This window comes from Hydra viridissima, unplaced genomic scaffold (assembly GCF_058129835.1).
Source record: "Hydra viridissima isolate aposymbiotic clone 2 unplaced genomic scaffold, HvirCarnegie_v1 scaffold_11, whole genome shotgun sequence".
In the NCBI taxonomy this organism is placed as follows: Eukaryota; Metazoa; Cnidaria; class Hydrozoa; order Anthoathecata; family Hydridae; genus Hydra; species Hydra viridissima.
This window is the reverse complement of record NW_028324310.1, coordinates 13730336-13750000: the sequence shown is the minus strand read 5'-3', so window position 1 is coordinate 13750000 and position 19665 is coordinate 13730336. Positions and strand designations below refer to the sequence as shown.

General features: G+C 26.5%; 3 protein-coding genes across 3 annotated transcripts in view; all 3 read left to right on the top strand.

The window, feature by feature from the left end:
* LOC149882308 (vacuolar protein sorting-associated protein 37A-like) overlaps positions 1-16169 on the top strand; it is a 17769-nt gene extending 1600 nt beyond the window's left edge. The window contains exons 2-13 of the mRNA XM_090066777.1: positions 1973-2047; positions 2322-2403; positions 2488-2520; positions 3385-3467; positions 3597-3717; positions 4484-4563; positions 10987-11056; positions 11495-11552; positions 12092-12219; positions 13351-13444; positions 13891-13940; positions 15615-16169. Of these exons, the coding sequence (XP_089922903.1) occupies positions 1973-2047; positions 2322-2403; positions 2488-2520; positions 3385-3467; positions 3597-3717; positions 4484-4563; positions 10987-11056; positions 11495-11552; positions 12092-12219; positions 13351-13444; positions 13891-13940; positions 15615-15668 (928 nt within the window). The 3' untranslated portion in view covers positions 15669-16169. The remainder of the gene's footprint in view (positions 1-1972; positions 2048-2321; positions 2404-2487; positions 2521-3384; positions 3468-3596; positions 3718-4483; positions 4564-10986; positions 11057-11494; positions 11553-12091; positions 12220-13350; positions 13445-13890; positions 13941-15614) is intronic.
* Positions 5844-6236, top strand: LOC149882309 (ARL14 effector protein-like). Its single transcript, XM_090066781.1, has one exon. The coding sequence runs from the start codon at positions 5844-5846 to the stop codon at positions 6234-6236; it is 393 nt and encodes a 130-aa protein (XP_089922907.1).
* Positions 16170-16602: 433 nt separating the features above from the next.
* LOC145191024 (peptidyl-prolyl cis-trans isomerase NIMA-interacting 4-like) lies at positions 16603-19600 on the top strand. The gene is made up of 5 exons (XM_090066780.1): positions 16603-16769; positions 16916-16968; positions 17304-17423; positions 18409-18441; positions 19465-19600. Exons 1-5 carry the CDS (start codon positions 16691-16693, stop codon positions 19588-19590), a joined length of 411 nt encoding a protein of 136 aa, XP_089922906.1. The 5' UTR covers positions 16603-16690; the 3' UTR covers positions 19591-19600.
* Positions 19601-19665: the final 65 nt, after the last annotated feature.

The window sequence follows — 19665 nt, the reverse complement described above, 5'->3', positions numbered from 1 at the left end:
TAAAGTACTGAACTCAGATGTCTTCATTACTTGGAAGTTCACACAACTAGGATTAAACTTCAGCGCCAATAAAAATCTCAAATTATTTCTCATAAGCTTGTAATAATTTGCATCCCTTGAAATTCTATATTTCACTTTTGCAGGTCCAGTATAACATCCACAAACATAACAGAAACAGTTCACTGTGATCTTACAATCTCTAAAAGCCATTATAACTGGCAGTTATACGATATATTGATTTTCATTAAAAATAAAAAATTTTATGTTTAGATAAAGTAAAAAAAAAAAAATCACTTTTACTAACTAAATGCCTATAGCAACATGAAATAAATCACCATTGAAAATTGGAAAATTATGTAAGAAATATTATATAATAATATGAAAAACCTTTAACTTGCTGTCAGCTGAATTACAACTATTTCTGCAATGCTAAACAAAGTTGAGTGAGAAGATGAATTTAAAAAACTATTGGTAGTTTTTACCAATTGCAAAAGCAATAAAAAATGAGGATAAACAAAAGCCATTGCTCCCAGATGTTGCCACTTCACTCTTTTTGGGCGTTTGGCAGAATCTTTATAATAGTTAATAATAACTATTATAAAGTTAATATTATTATAATAACTATTATTAATAACTATTATATTTATAATAATAACTATTATAAATATAATAGTTAGTTTATAATAGTTAAGTTTAAAATTCAAAGTTGACTAATCCATACTTAAAAAGTGACGTTATCTAAAATTGTGTTCTAATATAAGTTTTTTTTTATAAACTTGTAACAAATAATCACACCCTATAAATGTCATCTGTTTAAATAAAGTCAGCTTGTTAATCTTTTGCTTTTGGATATATTATGTCAGATTTTTTCTTGTGTAATGAATGCAGATACGTAAACATAAAACACTTTGTTCTAATATCTATTAAGTTGTAGCCCCATTAAAGAAGAAATAGATCTCTTCAGAACTAACATTGTAAGGTTGATGCTTTTAGCTAGCAAGGTAGAGAGAAAGTATTATCAAAGTATTGAAAGTTCATTATTTTTCTTTATCTTTGAAGTTTTTGTTATGATTCATATTTATGAATATTCGAAATTGTAAAAGTTTTTTTTGATAAATATTTACAAATGATTTTAGTTATCAATGTATTTACAAGCAAACAGTGGCGTATCTAGGGTAGGGCAGGCAAGGCACATGCCATGGGCGCCAACCTGAAAGGGGTGCAAAAGAGACAATTTTGTTAAGAAATTTGCAGCAATTAAAGCTAGAAAATAAATTTGTAATGTATGTTACATAAACAAATTGTTTATTTGTAATGAATAATAAAGTCTTATTAAAAGTTTGTGTCATCGTTTATTATAATATTGTAATTAAACACTTAATGTGGGGAAGGAGGGGCGCAAGATCGGAGTTTGCCCCAGGCGCTTTTTACCCTAGGTACGCCACTGCAAGCAAATCTATCATAAGTATGTGTTTAACAAAACCAGTAACTTAGCACACAAAATAAGCACAAGTAAAATCTTGTTAAAATAAGCTTTACTTAAATGTTATGTTGATAAGGTCAGGTTAATGTGACTTATAGTGTTGCATTATTTGCAAAGTGCTTAATTTTTATTTTTTTTTTTTAGTTTTATACTTTTCCAGATTAAATGCTAATTTTTTTTTATGATTAAGACATAATTGCTTAATATTTAATACCACCACAGAACATTTGAACGCTTTTTAATGCAGAAATAAAGCTAAATGTCCAAAATATGCAAATGGAGGGTATAATGTAATATGTAACATAATGCAGCAGTAGAACACAAGTTTTTAAAATTTTAGCTATGCTGAGTGTGCCAAGATATTACAATATATAAAAATACTTTTTAAATATCTGGTATCAAGATGTATAAAAAGTAATATTTTTAGAAATTTTGTTTTGTTTTTTGTTTTGTTCTTTGTTACATTTTTTTTTTTGCATTAACTTTCAGTATTGTTGAAGTTCAGAGAGATGTTGAATATAGAGTTACATTTAAAGTTGGCGACAACAATATTTCATTAAATATGTGAGTTCATAAGAAACTTTGCATTATTATTGCTTTTTGTAATAGTAAGTATAGTACAATAAAGATTTTCAATGGTCATAGAAAATATGTGGATAAATGTTAGTTGAATGTTCTATGTTAGGTTATTCAGTAATAAATATGTAAACAAAAATATGTAATTGAGCTCTTGACACTGTTAAGTGTACTTTTTAAATTACGTTTTCTATTTTTCTTAAAATGGAAAAAAGTACTTTAAGTTTATTGATCATACTAGTTATAGCTCTCTGAATTTTAGATTTTTGCCAACTAATTTTCCATATGAAAAACCTATTGTCACAGTTTCACCAAAGCTAAAGCATCCTTGGGTCAACCAACAAGTGAGTATTAATGTTCATAGACAAGTGACTTTTTCATGATTTAAAATAAAATTTTTTTGATAAAATGATACTTTTATTTTATAGATGATAGTTGTTGATTCACCAGGGTTAAATACGGTATGGGTTAATTCATTAATTTGCATAGAATTGAAAAAAAAAAATTTTTTTTAATTTTTATTTTTAACTTAATATCTGTTTTGTAAAGAATCAAAAATTTATTTAATTAAAAATAATTTGGTTCTTGTTTTGATCACTATAAAATGATATAAAATGATAGTTTTAGCATATTTTGTTTTTGATTAAAGATGGACTAAACATTCAGCAAAACTTAGCAAAACAACATGTTCAGCCAATTTCCAGAATGTATGAATGTATGTAATGTATGAATGTATGTAATGTATGAATGTATGTAATGTTTGAATGTATATAGTGTATGTAATTTATGTAATGTTTGAATGTATATAGTGTATGTAATTTATGTAATGTATGAATGTATGTAATGTATGAATGTATGTAATGCATGAATGTATGTAATGTATGAATGTATGTAATGTATGAATGTATGTAATGTATGAATTTATGTAATGTATGGATTCAGTAATTTTAGCAAAAGTTCAGCCAAATGTTGTATTTAATAAAAAAATAAATAATCATGCTATTGCTTGAAATGTTTTTTAAACAGTTTATTGACATGTTGATATCATTGTAAAAGTTTAAATAAAGAATTAATGAAAGAATTAAAACTAATATTTATCTCAAATAGGCAATTCTATATCATTTATTAATACATATATGTTATTATTTATTACTATATATTTGTTATTATATAATTGTTGTTACATATTATTTATGAAATAACAAATTTTTGGCAGCTGAACTATTCAGATTTTGAGCCAAAAAGCAGGTTCCAAAAGAATCAATAAGTAATATATATATGTATATATTTTTTTCAATATGTTTATTGAGTTGTTTTTTTTCTAGTTTTATGTGCATTCAGACTTTGGAAAGGTGATTCAGGATATTATGAAAGAGTTTAAGAAAAACCCTCCTCAATTTATTTACGGGTTGGTTACTATCATACTAAATAGTTACAGAATAAATAATTATAAAAATATTTTTTTACTAAAATTTATATTCATTAAACTTTGAATTTGCACAATAAACAGTTCATTTAAGTTTTTGTATTTATTTAGTTTACCCCCAGTGTCATCACATGGCCCTACTACCTTATATAATGATACCCAAGCAGAAAATATTGTTAAAACAATCACAAGTCTGCCAGATCGACCTCCTCATTACTCAGAAAAGCATAAGGTAATTTTTTAGTAAAACAAAAGTAAATTTTGTAATGATACAAAAGTAGATTTTGTGTGTTTTACACACAAAATTAACTTTTGTATTATTACAAAATAAAAACAATAATTTGGGCTATTTTCAAGTTTTGATTAAACAAAGTTTAAATAAATTTTTCTTCTTTAATTTAAAAATGTTTAAGCCATCCCAAGGATGTCTCTTAAATTCTTTTAAGTACTTTTTAAGTATGGTTTTATTCGAGATTACTTTTAGAAAGAAAAAAATGCTTGATCATTTGGAGCTTGCTTCTGGATGATCAATTTGTTTTTTTATTGAGTATTAAATTTGAGTTCTTCAATATTTTTGGCATCGAACATTTTTGTTTTTAAGAGTATAATTTATAAGGAACAGATAACCCTTTTCTTTTTTTGCTACCCAAAGTTATAACTTTACAAAAGGTTTGTCTCAAATAACTTCCAGGTTTATATATTTCGGGAATCAAAACCAAATGCATCTAAACAAAAATTACATCATTTACTAAGGTTTTAAAAAAAGCATGTTATTGAAATTGTTAATCCGCCATGATTTTGTATATTCTTTCTGTATTAACTATGTAAAAAACCTAGACTTTCTAGTTATGGGATATTATGATATATTATGACAGTTATAGACAGTTATAGAAAGTTATGGGAGTTTGGGGATTTGTTTTTTTTTTTTGTTTTTTGTTTAACTTAAAAGTTGTTTAAAAATCACAAAAATGCAATATTCATGAAAATTTTTTTTTAAGGTCATCACTACTGAAAGATCTTTCAAAGAAACTATCCAAGCTGATATTAGCTCTATAATGGATAAGCTCCAACAATTAAAGTATGTTTTTCTTTTTTAATGAAAATTTAATGAAACAAGATATACACAAAATCTTTTTTACGTAAATATAATCTACCAAGTGGGTCATTCCATATAAAATCACCTAATGGTCCCCAGGGTACCACCTCAAATTTGCTTCAAATTTTGACCACCCACAGTATTTATGAAAAAAATACAAACCTCAAAATTTCAGCATGATTCACCAAACCGTTCAAAAGTTATAATTGAATGAATATAGACTGAAATTGGCAAAACTTAAGTATCTGGAGCTTACTGCAGATTTTTTTGATTTTTAACAGATAAATTTTTTAAATAAAATAGATGATCACCTGAAACTTTCTATGGTAATAGTTTATCACCCAAATTATCTATTTTTGCAGGTGTTTTGGACTGGTTTAAAGCAATTTTTGAGTTCTTGTAACTCAAAGTTACTAATTAAGTCAATATTAGACAAAGTTTTGGAAACTTTAATGCACTACAGTTCAATACCAACAGACAAGCTGTGCCAATCTTTTGTCACTTTTGTGTACTTAGAGTAACCACTTGCAGAAAAATTTAAAATTGTGTATTGAAATTTGTTTTAGCACTTGCAGCAGCCTGTTAAAATATCACTTTTTTCAAAAAATACAATAAATTTCATTCACTTCGTAGGCATAGAAAGAAGCGTAGACAGTTAAAATAAATTATGAAACTTTTTACTGGCAAGGTTCCATATATAGACAATCACCAAAAAAAATTTAAAGACCTATACTCTATCTTATAACATGATTGTAGCCCTATGACTTAGGTGTATAATTTTGATTTTTCCCTGAATAAATACAATCAGTTTTCCGTAAAATAACATCAGTGTCTTAAATTATTTGATATGATTTTTTAACATATATTTGTTTAATTCTATACATGTAATATAATTATAATGATATAAATTACACATGGTTATAATGATATAATTTACACATGGTTATAGTTTGAGTGTAAAATACTTCAATCACTTCAAGAGTTTGTAGTAAAATCTGCACAGCATTTTTTTTTGGATTTTTTCTGGATTTTATTATTTTAGTTTTTAATATTGCAAGAACCAAAAACTAAAAAGTTTTGTGTATGCAGAAATAGTTATATGTATAAATAGTTTATTGGTTGCATTTTAGACAGTTTTAATCACATTTGTACTTGAGAGTTTATTTTTACTGATTTTATTACTGGAAAAATATAACAAAGTTTTATTTTAGATTATGTTACATAATTAACCCTCAATTTTAATATTTTTAGATTAGTTAAAAATGTCAGAGAAATGTTGTGTGGCAAGAGTTTTAAATGAAGATTGTGATAAATTGTCATATTGTAGAATAGTAGGAAGAATAAGACTAAAAGATACTGATATTAAAGTTTTAATTCAAAGGATAGGATACACTTTTGAACCAAATGAGATATGTTTTCATCATGAAAAAGCCTATATTTCTAGATATAAAGCACTTCAAAAATACTGTTGTGATCCATTTAAAGTCCACAAGAAAAAAATTATCAAGGGATTGTGTAAAGTCAACATATCAATAGCAAATCAGCTTAGGATCAAACCTGGTCAAAAAGTTTGTACTAACTGTTTGAATGAATTCAAACTTGAAAAAATTACAGAAGTTAGTCAAGATGAAGCTGCTGAAGATTTTAGTTGTTAAGACCTTGATAAGACAGTTCTTAATAAGAGTGTGTCTCTATTGGAAATATCTCCACTCAAAAATGTAAGTAGGTGCGACAAATTAGGATATGGAAGACAAAAGGTTAAAAAAATTGCAACAAGTATGATAATCCTAGTAGCGTCAGCATTAGATATAGACCCAAAAGATATAGAATTGGAAAAAGAACTAAAATGTAAAAAAAGGAATGATTTAGGCAAACTGTTAGATGCAATAAAAAACAAAAAGAAAATAAGATGGTCAATTGAAAAAACTTGCAAAACATTTTCAGTTTCAAAACATCTTGCTTAGAAAGCTCGAAAGTTGAAAAATGAAAAAGGAATACTTGCTAAACCTGAGGTTAAAATAGGACAGCCATTGGAAGATATTGTTAAACAAAAAGTTATTGAAATTTATGAATCTGAAGAGTTTACAAGACAATGTCCAGGAAAAAAAGACTTTGTTTCAGTGCGTATAAACAATGCAAAAGTTCATAAACAAATATTAGTTCGGTTAAAAGAACTTTATCTTGAGTTTAAAAAGCTATACCCTACACACAAAGTTGGATTCAGCAAGTTCTGCGAACTAAGGCTGAAGTGGTGCATCACAGTTGACAGTAGAGGAAGTCACTCAGTTTGCGTATGTTCTTATCATCAAAATGTTAAGTTGATGTGCGCTGCTTTACCTAAGGGTCATTTAATATATTACAAAGATTTGATGAAAGTATGTGTTTGTAATAAAGATAGTCGAAGCTGCATGTTTCATCTATGTTCTAACTGCCCCGGTAAATTAAATTTGAAGACTTACTTGGAAAATGTGTTTGAAAATAATGATTTTGATTTTGACGATCAGATCACATACAAACAATGGGTGTCAACTGATCGAACTGCACTTGTCACAGTCCAAACATGCATTATTGAGTTTATTGAAACTCTAAGTGAAACTTTGTATGACCTTTGTCATCACCACTTCATCAAAGAAGCACAATCCTCTTACTTATCAGAGGCAAATTAGATCAACACACTTGTCTTATTCTTATGGATTTTGTAGAGAACTATAGTTTTCTTGTGCAAGATGCTGTACAAGGGTTTTACTGGCAAGCCGATCAAGCTACCTTACATCCATTTGCTGTTTATTACAAAGATGAAAAAAATCAAATCAAATGTAAATGCTATTGTGCAATATCTGACCATCTTCGCCATGACTAAAAAATAGTTCATTGTTTTCTCACAAAGTCACTACCAATGACCAAAATCAAACTACCCACAATCAATAAAGTAAAACACTTCAGTGATGGTGCTGTATCACAGTACAAAAATTACAAATGTCTGTTAAACTTAATGTACCATCTTGAAGATCACAATATAAATACTGAGCATCACTTCTTTGCTACATCCCATGGCAAAAGTCCATGTGATGGAATAGGAGGAACTATAAAAAGAGAAGCAGCAAAAGCAAGTCTACGAGCAGCAAATGCAAACCAGATTCTTACACCAAATGAACTGTTTATATGGGCTGAAAAAAACATTAAAGGTTTTAACATATTTTACATTTCAAGTGATGATATCAATAACCATGAAACTTATTTTAGCCTAAAGAAACGGTATGAAGAGATTAGCACAATCCCTGGCACAAGAAGCTACCACAGTTTTGTTCCAGATGGAGACAAGTTACTTTTACGGAGAATCTCTAGCGATACTGTCTTTGATACCCATTTGCTGAATAATATTAACTTGGTAAAAAAAAATCCTTCAAACTTACAACCTGGTAAATACATTGCATGTTTTTATGATGATGAATGGTACATAGGGCTTGTGCTTGAGATTTGTAATGAAAACCAAGATGTTAATGTAAAATTTATGCATAGAAACAAATTAAATTTAAAATGGACTAATGATGCACAATCAAGTCAGTGTTGGGTTCCATTTGACAAAGTAATATGTCAAATAAATGCTCCAGCCATTAAGGGTAGAAGTGCTTGAAACTACAAATTTGCTAATAATGATTATGACAGTATCATGAGTATTGTAAACCAGAGATAAAAAAATTAGTGTACTTGTGTTTCATGTGTACTTTAAGCATTTTTGATTTTGATTTTTTTTTTTTTTTGAAATGTAATATAACTTGTGCTATTAGGTATCCTTTTAAACTAAAAAAGCATTGCACTTAAAATGCTAAAATTATGTCATAAGATAGAGTATAGGTCTTTAAATTTTTTTTGGTGATTGTCTATATATGGAACCTTGCCAGTAAAAAGTTTCATAATTTATTTTAACTGTCTACGCTACTTTCTATGCCTACGAAGTGAATGAAATTTATTGTATTTTTTGAAAAAAGTGATATTTTAACAGGCTGCTGCAAGTGCTAAAACAAATTTCAATACACAATTTTAAATTTTTCTGCAAGTGGTTACTCTAAGTACACAAAAGTGACAAAAGATTGGCACAGCTTGTCTGTTGGTATTGAACTGTAGTGCATTAAAGTTTCCAAAACTTTGTCTAATATTGACTTAATTAGTAACTTTGAGTTACAAGAACTCAAAAATTGCTTAAAACCAGTCCAAAAAACCTGCAAAAATAGATCATTTGGGTGATAAACTATTACCATAAAAAGTTTCAGGTGATAATCTATTTTATTTTAAAAATTTATAATCTGTCAAAAATCAAAAAAATCTGCAGTAAGCTCCAGATACTTAAGTTTTGCCAATTTCAGTCTATATTCATTCAATTATAACTTTTGAACAGTTTGGTGAATCAAGCTGAAATTTTCAGGATTGTGTTTTTTCCACAAAAGCTGTGGGTGGTAAAAGTTTGAAGCAAATTGGAGGTGGGGCACTTTTGAAAAACTGGGGCACTTTTGAAAAACTAGGTGATTTCATATGGAATAACCCAAGTATTATTTATTGTAATATTTAAATAGTGTTAAAAATAAATAGTGCTAATAACAGCTGCATTGTTATTAGCTAGGAGGAAAAAAGTGAGAGTTGTGGATTTAAGGTTTAGATGAAAGAAAACTAAAAAACATTTTTTGTAAATAAAAGCACCATTTAAGACAACTTCAAAATGAGGTCAAATGTACTTGCATTTTAAATCACCATAAATTAGAACATTTTTTTTTTTTTTGGTTTAATGTTAGGAACTTACAAAGTTATTTGGAATTGTTTGCCAAGTAAAAGATTGGTACAGAATATAAGAACTGTGTAGTTCTATAAAACATTTTATGAAGATATAATTCATATACTGGTGAATTAACTACACTTGAATATTATTTCAAGTATTATAAAATTTAATGAAAGTCAAACATTTGTAATAATTTTTTAAACTTCCATCATCATTTATACATCAGGACTTTAGACACATGCATTCAACAACATTCTTGGATCATCAAATAAAAAAAAAAAAAATTATAATGCTGAATGGTGAATAAATTGAATATCATCAACATTCACAATATTTTATCATCATTGTTGTTGTTGTTAATCTTTTATTATCATTGTTGTTATTATTATTATCATTATCATTATTATTATTATTATTATTTTTATTATTACTATTATTATTATTATTATTATTATTATTATTATTATTATTATTATTATTATTATTATTATTATTATTATTATTATTATTATTATTATTTTTATCATTATTATTATTATTATTATTATTATTATTATTATTGTTTTTATTATTATTATTGGTTTTATTATTATTATTTTTATTATTATTTTTATTATTATTATTTTTATTATTATTATTTTTATTATTATTAATATCAGAATATTATTGAAAAAGATTAGGCCCTAAATAGTTTAAGTTCTCCATAAACCTGACACAATTCATCGGATTATGTTCATTAAGTGACAGTTTAATTATTTTGACCTTGCTGATAATTTATAATATTCAAGGTTTGTCTAGAAGTTTTTCATTAACTATTTTATAAGTATAACTTATACTTTATAATTTTTATATAATTTTTACTGTCTCTGGTTTCTTTCTGCTACTTCTTATCAAATGGTTAATATTTTCATCTTTCTCCGTAATGAATGAGAATTTTTTTTTTAAAGTTACTGAATTTAAAGATTACCTAAACTTAATAAACTCACTGACTTCATCTCATTATCACTTCATCTCATCATTAGTTCATCAGTCTCATCAGTCTCATCAAAGGGAATAACACTCGCATCTTAAAAATTGATAAAAAAAAGACATCTTACAGTCTTTAATCTTAAAACATTAGCTTCTTTAGCAACCTCAAACATGTATTTAAGTCTGGGAAGACTTGAATACATTTGTTCTTTCCATATCATGTGTATTGTGAAAAGAAGTTCACACCCACTTTTTAGTGTTCAGCTTGATGAACATCTCAATTAGCTGATATGTGGAGTAGAATGGTACAAAAAAAAAAAGCTAAAAATGTTAACTTGAAAACTTTCAAGTGGTGACAAATACTAAAATAAAAATGTACACAAATTTTTAGCCATTTTTGAGCAATATTTAGAGGTTGATCGTGATTTTTGAATTTGTAGTGTTTTATATTTTTACAATAGCTTCTTAATTTTAATTTTAAATGCACCAATTTGGGACATTTTATTTCCTAAGTTTTTATTAACAGTTTTTATTAAAAGTTAACATAATAAACAACCAACTAACAATATTAATCTGTAAAATGTAACTGTTAACAATAATATAATAACAAAATGATTGGATTGTAGAATGGAATCAGTTCTGTAAATCCATAATTTATATTTTAGGAAAGATGAGCTGGAAAATATTTGTAATAATGAAGATTTGTTCTTGGAATATATTCAAAATATGGAAACAGTATGTTTATTTTTATTCAAAAATTTTATCTGTTATCATTTTTTTTCATTTTTTCCTAATTTATTTAAATTCAGTTTATAAGTATTAATTGATCTTAGTCTAGGTTTAAGTAATCATAAAATTGCTGTTTTAATCTAGGAGAGGATCTGTTAAAACTAGTGTACATTTTTTGTCTTTATTTTTATGCATGTTAATGTCTCTTCTGAAAGCTTTTCCAAGATATTAAGAGACTTATATTCAGTAATACAGTTGAAAGCTTGATAGGTTATGTCACCAAACCTTATTAACAGGTCACCAACACCAATAAATAAACTTCTTAATCTAAACCTAGACCAGATTGTACAAGAAAAACTTTTGAATTGTCAACCAAATAAGACTTGATAATTCAACAATGATGATTTAAAATGATTTTTTTTTTTTTTTTTTTTTTTTTTTCAGCTTGCTGAATTGCAAAGTCGCAGAACAAAGTTAATAGAAGAAAATGAGGCAATTGCAAGTAAACCAGTGTTATAGTCACAATTTCAATAATATTCTTTTGTTAAACTTAGATTTGTTATTATCAGGATATACAATGAGTTTTTATTCTAAGAGAATGCAAACAGTTTACAAGGAGCTTGGAATGGGAATTTAAATATTTACCCTGGAGTTTTATTTAAATATTTAATTAAAAGTGTGCCATTATTATGGATGTGTTTTATGAATTTAAAAAAAATTCAAATTCACCCAAATTTAAAAAAAAAAAGATTTTTAAATATCTTTTTTTTTTTTAAATTTGCAATTGTTAATGTTAATCTAAAGATATCAGTTTTTCTAATATTCTGAATATTTTCAGTGAAAATACATATGTGAAAAGGATAGTATATAGACCTGTAGCATAAATTTTAATAATTAGTTTCAACTTTTGAAGTAAAGAAGGATTTATTACTCTTGTAATAACACAGAATGTATTATTTTCAAAATAGTTGTTACTAAGTGTTTAAAGTGAAACATTTGTTCATATGTAAAAAGTGATTACTTTTTTTTTACTATTTTTAGTAAAAAATCTTGAGATTGAAAATGAACTTGTTGATCAACAAGGGAATCTTAAGGAACTGACAGAAGAGCGTGATGATTTGTATCATAAATTCCAAACAAAAGCTCAGTATCAAGATAAACTTTTACAGGTCAAGTTTTTTTTTTTAAGATTTGAGTACACAAGATATACTGTCCTCCAAAACATCAGTAACTTTTTTATGAATCATATAAATTAGTATTTATTCTTATCATTTTATAATTCATGTTTGTTTTAAACCATTATTTAATGACTTTAAATGTGTATTTTGAGTTATTGTCTTGTTGAAATGTCCATAGAAGAGGCATATCAACATGAGGAACCATCTTTTCCCCAAGAATACCATGATAGCCGAAACAATCCATAATGCCATTTGTTATGATTGACCTTTCCTCCTGTGTATTTAGTATTCAAACCTTTTGTCTTTGCGTCTATGTACCTTTAAAGCTACAGAACCTTTCAAATTGTACTTTGATTCATCACTTCACATTTCTCTTTTTTAATCATTAACAGTGTAGTGTCTTTGAGCATTTGCAAATTCAATTCTAGCTTTTTAATTCTCTGGAGAAATGAAACACTTTTTTTCTGCTCTGAAGCTCAGAAATCCTGAAAGTTTCAGTTTTTACATAATATTATTAGCACTGCGAAAAGGAATCTTTTTGACAAACAATTTTTCTGTCAGTGAAATGATTTATTTTGTGTGGTCTTCCACTCTTTTGTTCCATTTCTAAAAGACTGTCTTCATTTAATCACTCGTATTTTCAATATGCAATTAATTTGTTTATGGAGTACTTGGTGGGATTTTTTTTTTTGTTTGGTTCCTTTTTTTTATAATCTTTGATAATACATTCTCAAAAAGCTAAATTGTTTCCTGTCATTGTAAAAGAACTATGTTCACAAAAATTTGATTATAAAACAGAAATCTTTAATATTACAAAGTCTTCCTACCTAAACATTGCAAAACTGGGATCTAAAGTCAATCTCACTTCTGTTAACACAATGCTAACAGCAAAAATAAACACTTGATTGTTTTCGGAGAAATGTCTAGTTTTTAGATATATATTTGAGATTTTTATATCAACTAAACAGCAAATTTATTGATATACTTTTAAATAAACTTAAAAGCTTCTTAAATTAATTTTATCAAAAAATTCTTTAAATGACTTGTAATAATAATTGAAATTTAGAAAAATACAAAATGTGTCATAAGTGTTAATTGTTTTTCTATAACTTTATTATATAGATGTATGAGATTGGAAATATATTCAATAACTTAAGAATTAGTATTCTCGAAGCTGAAGAAGAGTCAGAGAAAGTTGCAGTAAATTTTTTGTCTGGTAAATATATATTTTGATATATGTCAATAATTTTTAAATATGTGTAACAACATTAGGTTAATATTATTATTAAGACAAAACAGTATTTAAAATATCAAGGTCAGAAATGTAACACTAAAATCTATGAGCTTTACTGAATTCTTATCTCTTTTCTTTTTTCAAACAACCATTTAAATGCATGTCATTTATAAAAAGTTAATTTATAAATGTATATAATTTAATTGTATAAATAACATTTATTTTGCATACCATAAATTTTTAGGAGCTTTTATCAGTAGGAAATCTACAATTTAGCTTTTATCTAATAATATAACATTTTCATAAACTCGTCCTTTTTTTTTATTTATTTATTTTAATTTTAAAAAAAGTAAAAAAATAAAAATGTTTAAAATAAGAATGTAATAAAAATTAAATAAATTTGTATTTTTTAAAATTTTGTACTTTAGGCACTTTAAATCTTGATAACTTTATTGTCAATTTTCTGGAAAAAAGAAAGGTAATGGTTTTCTAAAGTTTGTTTTCTTAACCCTCACTATTGTTAGAAACTATTACAATGGCCAACAAAAAAATATTTGTAAAAACCAAATCCCTTATATTTTATGCATTTTTGAGTGCTGAAACTATATTTGGTATCAGTTTGTCTTTATTACCCACAATTCTCTCACAATATGATATTGATTATAAATTTCAAAATAGAGAAAATTTTATACATAAAAATTAAAAAAACAAAATTTTTTGCTTCTAATGATAATAAATTTCTGCAATACAATTTTGGTGCTAATTTCTTATTCCTACTTTCTATAAAGTTTTTTGTATAGTCAACAGTAATCACCCATCCTTTTAATATTCTACAGTCTTTGATATTGTTTTTCAATCTCTTTTATGTCATGATGAAACTGTTTCCCCTGCACTTTGCTCGTATTACTCAAGTTTTTAGAAAAAAAGCCAAGATAGTTGTGCAAGAAAGGGTTTAGGGCTCATTAGACAAACAAGAGTTTTGAACTAACCTGTCATTTGGCTACAATATGTTCATAGTTTGGTGCTTTCAAATTGTCTTTTCTGATAAATGAGGAAGTTTTATACACAAATATTTAAAGTAATTATCTTTAGGTAAAGCTTTTATGGATTGTTACAGAAAGCCCATCATTATGTATAGTGGATGATAAAAGTATCTTTTTTGGGTTTACTAAAGTATTATTCAAAAATGTTCTTCTCACCAGGTGTCGACATTTTTCTTACAGGCACACATTTTGTTTTTTTGTTCCAATGTTGATCCCTTGTTCTGCTGTCTCATTCACATATAAAACATGGAAATCTTGTAAATTCTTTTTGTTGAACAAGGAGCATGGAGACAACTTTTCACATAGTATCCAAGTGTGAGCTCTATTGTTAATTTACTACGAAGTTGTGTTGAAATTTTTTTAAGTTTCCTTCATATGGACTGAATGAGCAATAGGCAATAAACTGTTAAATTTCATCAATAGGCTGAGGTGGCTGAGGGGCAGGAAGTCCCTGTCCATGTTTTATCAGCCAATCAGCTGAAGTAAAGTTAGAATAGTCATTTTCTTTTTTTTTTTTTGAGTTTTGCTGCAAAAAATAACAATCATTTGAATGTTTTTTATTTTCTCTTTACCATGGGTTCTGCAAATTTAAAAGCTTTTCTTTCTTTCTTATACCGTATCCTAAAATTCTAGACCACATCACATAAAAAAAAGTCATCACATATATAAGAAAAAGCGCTAGGAGAGTTTTTACAACCACGATTACCCATATTTAGAGTGTGAACTAAAAGCACACATGTTAAACATTACAATGCAAGATTATATTAATTGGAAGAAAAAAGCATTTGTGCCATTTATCAGAACTACCTTATAGTATTATAATGAATTTTTGATCTTATAACAATAAAATTTATTGCCAACCTAACAGCGTTTGATTGATTAATATAATTTTTTTAACACTTTGAATAAAATATTTTTTAGCATTAATATATGAGAACTTGTAGGGGATATGACCTTTTTATTATTTTTTTTTTTTGGAATCAGCACACCAAACAACACAGGAATAAGATAAAATTATTGCAAAGGTTTAAAATTTCTTTAAAGGAGTTGAATTAAAAATATCCAAGATAAAGTTTTTTCTTTTTCTAATAACAAACTTTCTTTTATAGTTATCTCACTTGAGGCGTGCAAAGGAAGAAATCCTTAAGACAGCTTTTACCTAGGCATGCATTCTTTGAATGTTACAGTCTGAAGTACATAATTTAGACAGCTATACAGAACTTGTATAAAGTATCAACTTGTTTTGTTATGATGCATTTTAAAGCTTTTTAACTGTTTTAAAAATATGAATAAAATAATAAGTGCATTTAACTGCATTTAACAAATGATGTTATAACACAATGGCTGTATTTACAAAATGTAATTACAAGATTATATTATGTAATATGTAAGCTGAGTGATCAGTTAATCTTTTAATGTTTAAAAGATATTATTTTATATTTGATTTTATAAAATTGTATTCAAATTTTTTTCATATGCCAAAAATATCATTGTGTTTAAGTTTATTTATATGATGATGTTAAGTTGGATTATGACAGAATATTGTGAGTGTCATAAGACTAGGTTTGTTAAAAATTTTATATATAAAAAAACTGTAATTTTATGTTATAAATTGTAACCATTTATTTATTTCAGTTAAAATAAAAATCTTGATTTTTACTAAATTGTCTGCATTCTTTAATTTTTAAACTTTATCTTCATTTATATATATACACACAGACCCGCGCGCGCACACGCACACACACGTATGTATAAACTTAGTTAAATGCAAATTTTCCTAAAAATTGAAATTTATTATTAAGAATCTTTTATGTCGACCTTCTTTTATTGAAGTTATTTATCTTAGTAATGTTGAATAAAAAAGCAACTGTTTTGAGGAAATGTTAATTTTAATACACAGTCATTTTTCTATATCAAACTGTATGTAGCATTATATAATTTCTCTATATATCTTTTTACTATATTTTTTGTTAAAACACAAGTCTCTTGCACAAATAAGAGTATATAAAAGTTTTTGATATGTAAGAGCAGGATTTATTAAATAAAATCAAATGCAACTTACGTGTTCTTAAAACTTACACTATTAAGTTTCTAAATGTTTATTACTAAATGAGTTCTGTTTACTAGAGAAGGAAATTTATTTTAAAAATTGTACTTTGATGTAACTGCTTAGAAGTTGATTATAATGGGAAAAGGTGGTACTGCCGCTCCTAAAGGTGCTAAAGGTGGAAAGGTGGATAAAGGAGGAAAAAATGAATCAGCAGGTTTGGATATCCTGAAAGTTTTATATGATTTAGATCATGATTGTGTCATATAAAATGGTTTCAAAAGGGGTATTTTTATATTGCATGTTCCCCATGAGTTTGATACTTTATGATACAGCATAACATTTTATGTTACATGTTTTTAGACAGCAAAGAGAAATCTTCTAAAAAGAGTTCAGGTGCAGGAAACTCTGTTAAGGTTTAAAACATTATCATCTTTATTGCCATTTTCTTTGCAATTAGTTATTTTTTATTATTTGCTAAAGTTTAAAATGTTATAACCTTGTAATTAAGAGTGTCTTGAACAGTTCAGAACATGCAATCACTTATCTAGCACAGATCTTTAGTATAAGCTATGAATTAATCACCCTTAAATGTTAGTACAATTTATTAATAACTCTTGCTCAACTTGTATTTTCTTATTGATCATGTTTCTGTTTTTTTTTCCAAGAACTGAAAATTACATAATTTTTCCTTCTAAAGCTTGAGTTTAAAGTGTGTGTAGTTTATTATTCCAAGCATTTTGTTTTATAGGTTCGTCATATTCTGTGTGAAAAGCAAAGCAAATGTTTGGAAGCAATGGCGCTTTTAAAAGCTGGTAAACGGTTTAGTGAAGTAGCCACACAATATAGTGAAGATAAAGCAAGATCTGGGGTATAGGTTTCAAAACTTGAAATATTTTACTTTTTTGTTGAACTATAGAAAAATTTTCTTTTCCTGGGTAGTAAGTGTTCTTCTTAACTGCTTCAAAAGTAAATATAAATGCTTCAAAAGCATTTATCTATAAAGTCTAAGCTTATAAAGTTTAGGCTTTTCATAGATAAATACTTAAAACAAATGTTTGCATCTCTTCTAACATCTCCAAAGACATGACAAGGCCTTTCAGATATCATTTTAACACATCTTTCAACAGATTGTGTGTAAGACAGCCACTTTGGTACTTTTATTGGAGGGTAAACTCTTTAACTGTTTCAGTAGATAACATGTTATAGGGAGTTCAGCACTATCACTCCAGTCTACAAGTTTCAACAAACAGGTTGCTTCCATGATGATTTTAGGAGTCTTTCGAGTCCTAAAAGATCTATCTTCAAATTGAAGTGGATCATCTCTAGCTGCTCTAAATTTAACTATTTTACTAACAGCTTTTCTTAGCTTTTCTTCTATCTGAATGCAGAGTATACTTTGCAGAACGCTCAGGGTGAGCATACAATGCTGATCTTTTAAAAGTGGGTAAAACAGTATCAATTACCTCCTGAGCTTGAAGTTTTAGTAATTGCATCTGATTTAGTAAGTTGAGTGGTCCCTCCACCTATCTTGACTTTAACAAGACAAAGTGTTGCTGTGTTGTTCATTGGGTTTAGGAAATAATACTCACTAGTAAAAAGTTGACATACCTGTTATAATTAGTGCTATTATTTTTGTAAAATTCCACCTGTTTTGCCTCGATGTATGTATGTAAAAAATGTGTATACTTTTAGTTTACATTTTTTATACTATATATATATATATATATATATATATATATATATATATATATATATATATATATATATATATATATATATATATATATATATATATATATTTTACGATTGCTCCTGCAATAAAATGCTGATTTTTTTTGTTGTTGTTGTTTTAGGGTGATTTGGGTTGGATGATTAGAGGCTCGATGGTAGATATATATATCTTTGATACTTTCCTATATCCAAGAAAGCATTGCAAAACTTATTGTCCCATTTTGGCATGAAAGCCAAAAATTTCTCAAAAAATTTTTTATAATTTTGCTTTGACATTTAACATATTAAAATCAAATTATAAATTACGAAATAATGAACAAATTAAAGTATTAGTTAAAAGTTTTAGTTTTTGTTAATTTCAAAAAATAAATCCTTGTCAATGACTCAAATAAATTTGCTTAAAAATTCAATTAACTTCAAAATCAAAAATATTTTTTTTATTACTTGATTTAACTAATTTTTTAACTAATACTTTTTAACTAATACTTTTAAACTAACCTTTTTTTAACTAATATTTTTTAATACCTTTTTAAACTTTTCTAAGTTTCTTAACAACAAAACTTAAATGTAACATATCATTTAATATTAATAATCATGAAGAAAGTGTGAATTATCATCGCCACTCTCAGTATGGCTTATCTCAGATTCTACTCAATTGTTTGGCTGGGAGAAGTTTGTGCACTTATGAATTATTTATATATAATTGTCCTTGTCTGTGGTCTCCCTATACTAATAACAAAAGAAAAACTTAATCTCTGTATAAATGGTTGATAAAATGAAGGAAAATGTTCTGATTTTTACTTTTAATAAAACCAAATTTAAGAAAACAATTTTTAAATAGTTTTATTTTTTTGTTAACTTTCTTTTTTATGTCAAACTGTAATAAAGTATGGGCACTGATTTTAAAAAACCTCTAAGGACTGTTAACTAAAAAAAAAGTTTAGAAGATTTATTTAATTTTTTACCAGTGTGTTTATTACTTTGAATAATCACAGTTTATAACTTTTAAAGTAAAAAATTTTTAAAAATAGTTACAATAGCAAGATTTAACATTGTGAATGACATTTTGTCATTAAAAAATTAGGCTTTTTAAATGTTTTTGTTATTGTTATATAATTATTTTAGTTTGAGCAGAGAATAATTTGAAGTTAAATGTTTTTGTTTCTTTTTTTTTTCAGGTCGGTCCTTTCCAAGATGCTGCTTTTGCACTTCAACCAAGTACAGTTGATAACCCAATATACACAGATCCTCCAGTGAAAACAAACTTTGGTTACCACATTATAATGATAGAAGGAAAAAAATAATGCAAATAAATTTTCTTTTTTTTCTGGCATTGCATATGCTTAATATGTGTTTAGTATTAGTATTTTGTTTAGTTA

Bases quoted from the DNA above. Each gene is read 5' to 3' on its own strand.
- LOC145191024 (XM_090066780.1), top strand. From the start codon at position 16,691: ATGGGAAAAGGTGGTACTGCCGCTCCTAAAGGTGCTAAAGGTGGAAAG. The intron at 17,424-18,408 runs GTATAGGTTTCA...TTGTTGTTTTAG, and splicing joins AAGATAAAGCAAGATCTGGG to GGTGATTTGGGTTGGATGAT. The intron at 18,442-19,464 runs GTAGATATATAT...TTTTTTTTTCAG, and splicing joins GGATGATTAGAGGCTCGATG to GTCGGTCCTTTCCAAGATGC.
- LOC149882309 (XM_090066781.1), top strand. From the start codon at position 5,844: ATGTCAGAGAAATGTTGTGTGGCAAGAGTTTTAAATGAAGATTGTGAT.